Consider the following 7683-nt stretch of genomic DNA (forward strand, 5'->3'; position numbering starts at 1 on the left):
ATCCCTCTCTTATATTAAAAGTCAAACCTTCGTTTTGTAATATATAAAACACAAAAGCAAACTAAAAAAGAAAACATAAATATACAAATCCATTTCCATTTCTTTCAACCATCTTATTTTATCTATCATATATTCTCTGTTTTATTCCACAACTCTTATTTCACTTGTTTCCCAAAATGGGTAAATTTCCACAGTTCCATGTAGATATTTTTATTGCTTGACAAGCTTCCTCTATATATAATAGTGGTCTTCGGTCTTCTCCTTCAGCAAACGCACATCCTCAGCTTGAAAGAGCAAATGTGTATCTTCCCTCTCCTACAAAACAAGTACTCAACGCTCATCAGGCTCTACTTAACCACAAGTTTCTGATTTCATACAATTCCATAAAAATGGAGAACCAAATCCATCCCTTATGGCGCGTGCGATTAGCCGCTGCTCTCCGAACCGCCTTAGCCTGCACCATAGTCGGCTGTGCCACCCTCTACAGCCCGAAACCTATCCGCAATTTCTTAACCTACCCATCTTATTCTTACATGACAACAATCCTTATAGTCTCGGACGCAACCCTCGGCCAGACCCTTATGAGCTGTTGGCACGTGGTCTACGCCACGTGCCAGGTGGTGGCTTCTTCCGTGTTGGTCCTGTGGCTGGTTGGACCAGCACGGTTCACTAACGAGGTGGCGGCAGCGGCCATGGCCGTCAGCGTGTTTGTGGTGGCGCTGCCGGGGTCGACGCACTTGATGTCCAAGAGGATCGCGTTTGGGCAGTTTGTGAATGTTTACGTGGGTACTGTTGTTTATGGTTCTAATACTCGGATCGTCGTGCACCCAACTCAGGTGGCGGCGAGTACGGCACTTGGAGCTTTGGCTTCTGTTCTTGCTATGATGTTTCCATATCCTCGGCTAGCTTACTATGAGGTATTATAACTCGTTAATATCCATTTGATACTCTTCTTTGCATGTCGTTCGAATTAGACCATCACTGAATCTCAAAAGCTTAAAACTAGAGAAGTGAGCGAAACTTTGTATCCCATGCTAAAATACTCCCCATGACGTGCCAGAAAGGGTAAATGAGAATGAGAATTAGATGTTTGGGCTGGGAGAAACCAAGGTTCATTACTATACACCAAAAGTTGAAGCTTGTTTGTGACGTGAATACCTCACAAACCAAGAAAGACATGAGAATGAGAATTAGATGTTTGGGCTGGGAGAAACCAAGGTTCATTACTATACACCAAAAGTTGAAGCTGTTAATTAGCTGTAAGCTATTCACGATATTCTTCCCTACACCCCGATATCGATCATCGTGTTTGTGTTAGAAAATCACCTAACTAAGCCCGAGCCTATTTAGTTTAGTAAGATACTCAGATACAGTACTTTTTCAGTTGTAAACGACAAAGTTCATATTAATCTGTCTTAAAATTAGGGTGTTATAGCTGGGACGGAGAAATACACATGGTTTCAAGACTAGTTTACTAAACAATACATGTAATTAGGAAAAAGACCAACAATATATAATTAGCTTTAATCGGTCACTCTTAATTTGCACTTGCGGGGGTGCAAATTAACACTGTCATTACGACAGTGTTATCCATGCTCCTGAAAGACTGGAGGAGGTGTTTGGAGAACGCGTACCAACGTAGCGTACAGAGCCATTCTTGAAGATACGATCAATTATCAGCTAATAACGCTTTATAATGCAAGTTGAACTAGTCTTGGTCTAAGTCTAAGAGGTTTGACAGGTGAACCAACCAGAGTGAAGCCAATAACTATAATACATTAATTCCATCTCCCAAATCGGCTAATATATATGTCATAAGAGTTGACAATCTAACATAAGCATTTTGTTTCTCCAACTCCTTCGGCAAATGGCAGCTTGCTGGATTAATTTGCCGGAATGCAGGAAATAATTAATTTATATATGTTCAAGTCCTTTCTTATTACGTACATAATCATTCCTACATGGCTACATATATAGGTATAAATTAGTAAGAGATAATGACTTGATCGATCCAAAACAAGCATGGGATTCGTGGTCCAATTGCATTCAATACATACAGTTATTTCGTCTTGTCTGATCGTCTCTTTTAACCTAACAACAAAATGATCGATGGAATATACGCATGCAAGTATGAAGTATTGTTAAACTCTTTGCATGAGTCACAAAATCATTTGCATGAATTAACATTAACCCCATTGAAGCATTCCTGGTCTCTATATATAATTCTGAGCATCCAGCTAGTGATTCTGTATTTCGATCGACACAGGCGTGTTGTAGATTAGATGAACAAAAAGAACTATGGGATCCATAAAACTATGAACAGATCATATATAATAAATGACCCCAGATTAAACTCGATAATCATATATTAAACAGTTTCTTCCTTCTTTTTGTTCCATGTCTGCATTCTGTAGCATTTAAATTGAAAGAATAAGTATGACTATAGTTGCATGTAGTAGTTGTTAACGGTTGTTGGTGTTAAAATTTTGCAGGTTAAGAATTCATGGCGTCTTTATGCTGAAAATGCTTCCCAGAGGTTAACTCGATTCATCGAAGCAATATCTTCCCAAGACAATAGAGTAGCACTTGAATCCATTTCTAAAGGAAAATCTCTTTCCAAAGGAGCAGCTAAGCTTCTTCAAAGTATCAATCATAATCTGGTAAGCTAATATTCATTCATGAAAGTCCAAAAAATGGGTGTGATCAGCTTGATTAGTTCAGTTCCCTAAAGTCATTTATTTAACCTTTCGCAGGAAGGTATGTTGTGGGAGAGACCAGATATCAAATTTCTAAGACCAAACCATAGGGAATTGGGACATAAGTTGCAAGAAATGGAGATACCAATTAAGGGGATGGAGATGGCTTTATCTTCGTGTTCTTCCTTTCCTGTTGATATGATCGACCAAGGGCTGAGAGATCATTTACTTAACTCACAGCTACAGATCAGCCTAAAACTACTGCAATCTAAGTACCCTGTGCCTTCGGAGGCAACAACAGTTCCAGAAGGTCAGACAGAAATCTTTGACAAGCCCCTTTGGACTAACAAAACCAACACCACAACCCATCAAGATCTCCCAGCTTTGTTCTTCTTGTACTGCATGGAACTCCTCTTAGGTGACCTCCCTATTGCTCGGAATCCCGGAAACACTCCAAAATGCAAAGAAAAAAGAGGTGATTCACAGACTCAAGCACAGTGTATCTGCAAAAGGGTCTGGAGAAGCATTAGGCCAAGCCTCGGGAATTTTATTTTTGCCCTCAAGTGCTCAATCGCATTAGGCTTTGCTGTCTTTCTTGGTTTGATTTACAACAAGGAGCAAGGATACTGGTCGGGCCTCACCATCGCCATCAGCTTCATAACAGGACGACAAGCGACATTTACAGTTGCGAATGCTAGAGCACAAGGAACAGCACTGGGATCAGTCTATGGAATCATATTTTTATTTCTTTTTCAAAAAGTCGACCAGCTAAGGCTCTTACCGATCTTACCTTGGATTGTTTTCACTCATTTTCTTAGGCATAGCAAGATGTATGGCCAAGCTGGTGGGATCTCAGCGGCAATTGGGGCGTTGCTAATCTTAGGTAGAGAAAACTATGGTCAACCAAGTGCCTTTGCAATTGCAAGAATTGCAGAGGCTTGCATTGGACTGACCTGCTTCACTTTAGTAGAGGTTCTGTTTTATCCTATGAGAGCAGCGACCCTAGCAAAAAATCAATTTTCGCAAAGCTTGGGGGCACTTGGAGATTGCGTTCAAGGCATAAACCTCTGTGTACCAGCTTCTACTGGACTGAGAGAAAAGCACAGGAAGCTAAAATCTCATGTCAAAAAACTGGAGACCTTCATTGAAGAAGCTGAAACGGAGCCTAACTTCTGGTTCTTGCCCTTTCAAGGTGATTGTTACAATAGGATCCTAGGATCCATGTCGAAAATGGTGGATCTTCTATCCTTTGTGGCCCACAACAAAGACTTCATCTCACAGAAATCTGAAGGTGCTTCACAGGAGCTAAAACACCATATGTATACTGATCTGGAGCTTCTAAAAGTGAAGATCGGGTCTTCACTAAAATGCCTTGAGCAGGTGATTTCAACGAAATCCCTTGCAGCGTTTGAGAAAGCGGCGCAGAGTGAATACGATAGCGAAATGGGCATATCACCAAACCCGTTTATGATTTTGGGTACATGTGATGAAGAGGCTGACGCTATGGTAAGTAATTTCCTACAACATATCAAAGAAGCAGTTGAGAGAGTACATAACAGCGATGGTGAGGTGAAGGATGTGAGCCAAATGGTTCTTTGTTTGAGTAGCCTGGGATTCTGCATCCGGAGTTTGACAGAAGAAACAATGAAGATCAAGGAAGAAGTAAGAAAACTTGTCGAATGAGAGAGTCCTAAGAGATGTGTTTCATTGACAATATATCTAACATTCTAACCCATTGGCAGATAGATACTAATAAATCTGTCAAATCTCTCTTTTTATCTATCAGATTTGTTATATCTTTCAATCTTTCATGTAGATCAGTTTACCATCCCCAGCACAAGTTGTAATTGGGAAAGTTTATATCTAAAATAATGAAATTAATAACCCTTCTGAATATCCGCCAACCGGTTTTTTCTTTTTCATGCATTATTTTTTATTGGGTTTAAGTCACCTCTGATCCTCCCGGTTCATCTATCCCAACTTTGAAACTCCTTTGAATAAGTTCTTTTGCAATTTCTAAGAACGCCACGACAAATCACAATGGTAAGACAAGACAGAACTAACATCTTATCAAACAGTATAACCAAATTCAAATATAAACACAGCCAATATCCATTAGTATCAACGCAAAAGTGCTGCAAACTTTTTATGAAAGCAGAAATTATAAGTGAATGAAAATCACGTGTCTATAATAGCGAACATTCATATTGCATAATAACGCCTTTAACTAAATTAAGTTGTATCCATTGTGAAACCACTCATACTACAAAAGTAATAGGACATCTCTATCAATAGCAAAAATGGCATGTCTATTCATATTTTGGGTCAGCCATCACATAATGATACGCGATTACCAAAACAAAGATGAAGATGCCAAGGAAATTGGCAAAGAAGCCCAGGTCCTGATCGTCAAACATCTGGGACATGAAATAAAATACAAAACTTAGAAGGATGAATTGTACCAGAATATTGCTTTAAATATTTGTTAAATACACATGCAACACCAACACAATTTGGCAACGTTGAAAGTAACTTTCTAACTGACCCAATACAAACATCGCATAGAGTTCAAACTCAAACACAAATGTGCATTAAGCAAACAGAAAATTATTCAGAGAATATAATCAATAAGAATCTGAGATAAGTACTGAAAGTAAGAGATGTTGAGCAGCTATTGAAACACAAAATCATTGAACCCATAACTTCAAGAACTCAATTTATGGAAGAACTTGGTTTTTACATTTTAACTTGAAACCTCAAGCCAAAGCTCCAAGTGCCATAGTATATGCTGCATGAGGGGAAGGAGTGTATATAGAATTATGTGAGAAGCGCCAACATCGCTGCCTCAGACGCCAGTCTTGGTAAACCTTGTCAGTCCAACAAGTACAAAGTCCAATAGAGAAGGAATCAGCAGTGCCATAGAACACCTGCCAAAAGTTTCCAACTGTTGCCATGAAAGAGATAAATGGGATGCTAAGACTTTGTGGAGAGGCTTTCAGCCATTCATCAATCGCCAGTTAGTAATAGGGAAAATGCATGGTCCTCCCCATGGCAACAGTTCTACACAGCAAGTCTTATCATACTCATCTTTCTCTTACATGGCAAGAGTTCTCATTGTGTTGACCAACCAAGTGTTGATTTCTTCTACCTTGATGCTGTGCTTGTTGGGCACAACAGTTAACCACCACTTGCCGCAGAAGCGGCGATGGCAGCGCTCAATGCAATTGTGGTGATGTACCGCGATCAATTCCCTTGATGACCAAGAGAATTGTGTTTTGGTCAGTTGGAGCTTTGAACCTGAGAGCTCTAGCCACACCAATCTTGTTCTAAACCCAACTAAACCTCAACACTGCTCAGACTCTCACTACCAAAAACCTTAAGCCCATTGGAACCATCAATACTAAACAGTTCCAGCAACACTACTCTTTTAATCAATATAATTATCCCCAATTCCGTTAATTTGTAAAACATTTCGTATGTCTCTAGAAACCATTGGTTCAATTCAATTTGCAAACCCAACTACGACCAACTGAGTAAAGATCGATTCTTTCTACGAAATCATGCATTATAACTAAAACCCATGTTCAAATTCAAGATCAAATTCATTACAATTAACCCTACATAAACAATTCAGATCTTCAAAATCCTAAAAACAACACTATAATTGCTGGAAGAAAAAAAATAAATGAACAAGAATTGGCATGGTAGAATTTGAGATCTAGCGGATCAATGTGGAAGTAAATCAAAATCGAAGAAGAGAGGGAGAGAATCTTACAGTTTTTGGAGGCGAGCAGTCTGAGTCAATGGCAGAAGTCGAAGCTCTGTGTAACTGTATGTCGAGGAGGGTAACGAGTGCGATGGGTCTACGTTTATAAACCTGGCGTTAGTGACGAGCAAACGGCGCCGTATTACCTGTTGTTTGTACTTATAAAAAGAAAAAAAAGAAGGCAAAAAATTTACAAGTGTGGCTGCTGGGATTCGAGCCCAGGTCTCCACGGCCACAACGTGGAATTCTTACCACTAAACTACAGCCACTTAGATGATAACCTACCTGCGAGAAAAATATTTGGATTTACTACTGGGCTAGTGTCACACACAAGATCTCAAATATGGAGATTTCAGATTTGTGCGAAATCGAAAAGTACTGAGCTGAAAATGACTTGGTATATTTGTTTTTATTTTTATTTTGTAAATTGCCTTTTTATTATTATTATTATTATTATTTTTTAAAGAAGGGCGAGTGCAGCCACCCCACCCTAAACCCTTGATTAATTAATTTACCGAATACAAAGGGGGGACATTAAGCCTAAACCTCTTATTACAATAAACATCTAGAGCACATCTCGAAATAATATAAGGAGACTTTATAAAATACATGTATTCTAACAAGCACTAATCAGTAAATAGTGCTTTACTAGCTACTCCATTTGCTTTGACATAGCGGTGACATACCGGAAAGAGAACTCGATTACAACGAAGCATAATTACCAGAATCACAGTTTTCCTAGTATGTTGCCACCGGAAAATAAATCCGATGACACTTAATTTCATTCTGCCACTAGGAGGTTATAACCATTTAACAATGGATCACCTTCTCGATAGGCCAGACAAGGCACTAAGAGTGCAGGCACGAACATTTAGCCCGACTAACCCTACAAGATACATGCAGATTACACGCCAAATGCGAGACAACACTAACCAAATATAAAAAAATTAAAGTAAAAGCATAAATAATAAAACCAGCCCAGCCCAAGCCCAGAAAATGGCCCAAACCCAAGCCTCATCCAAGGAAATAGGAGGACCATAAGCTGCCAGCCAAGCCTGGCCCATCCCCACCACAGCCACTGCCAATTGGTTATTTCTGATTCAAAGTTTTTTAATATATAAAGGGTAAATTGTTTAAAAAAAAATCAGTTATGCAAAGCAATTTTTTTTCTTTTAAGATAATATTATAGATATAAGCATAACCATATACACAAAGAATGAT

The 7683-nt window shown here is 39.1% G+C and overlaps 2 protein-coding genes, 1 long non-coding RNA gene and 1 other non-coding gene across 4 annotated transcripts; 1 reads left to right on the forward strand and 3 right to left on the reverse strand.

Moving 5' to 3' along the window:
- Window positions 1–279: 279 nt before the first annotated feature.
- LOC112194150 lies at window positions 280–4379 on the forward strand. Its single transcript, XM_040516963.1, has 3 exons — window positions 280–917; window positions 2493–2660; window positions 2754–4379. The coding sequence occupies exons 1-3, from the start codon at window positions 390–392 to the stop codon at window positions 4377–4379; spliced, it is 2322 nt and encodes a 773-aa protein (XP_040372897.1). The 5' UTR covers window positions 280–389.
- A 397-nt stretch (window positions 4380–4776) lies between these two features.
- LOC112191590 (dolichyl-diphosphooligosaccharide--protein glycosyltransferase subunit 4A) lies at window positions 4777–5113 on the reverse strand. The gene has a single exon (XM_024330960.2). The coding sequence runs from the start codon at window positions 5111–5113 to the stop codon at window positions 5006–5008; it is 108 nt and encodes a 35-aa protein (XP_024186728.1). The 3' UTR covers window positions 4777–5005.
- Window positions 5114–5386: 273 nt separating this feature from the next.
- On the reverse strand, window positions 5387–6579 carry LOC112191591. Its single transcript, XR_002933020.2, has 2 exons — window positions 6472–6579; window positions 5387–5623 (listed from the first exon to the last, which is right to left on the reverse strand). It is a non-coding gene; the product is annotated as an uncharacterized LOC112191591 (long non-coding RNA).
- Window positions 6580–6659: 80 nt separating this feature from the next.
- TRNAH-GUG lies at window positions 6660–6731 on the reverse strand. The gene has a single exon. It is a non-coding gene; the product is annotated as a tRNA-His (tRNA).
- Window positions 6732–7683: the final 952 nt, after the last annotated feature.

The sequence above is a fragment of the Rosa chinensis genome, chromosome 3 (genome assembly GCF_002994745.2).
Source record: "Rosa chinensis cultivar Old Blush chromosome 3, RchiOBHm-V2, whole genome shotgun sequence".
NCBI classification, from domain to species: Eukaryota; Viridiplantae; Streptophyta; class Magnoliopsida; order Rosales; family Rosaceae; genus Rosa; species Rosa chinensis.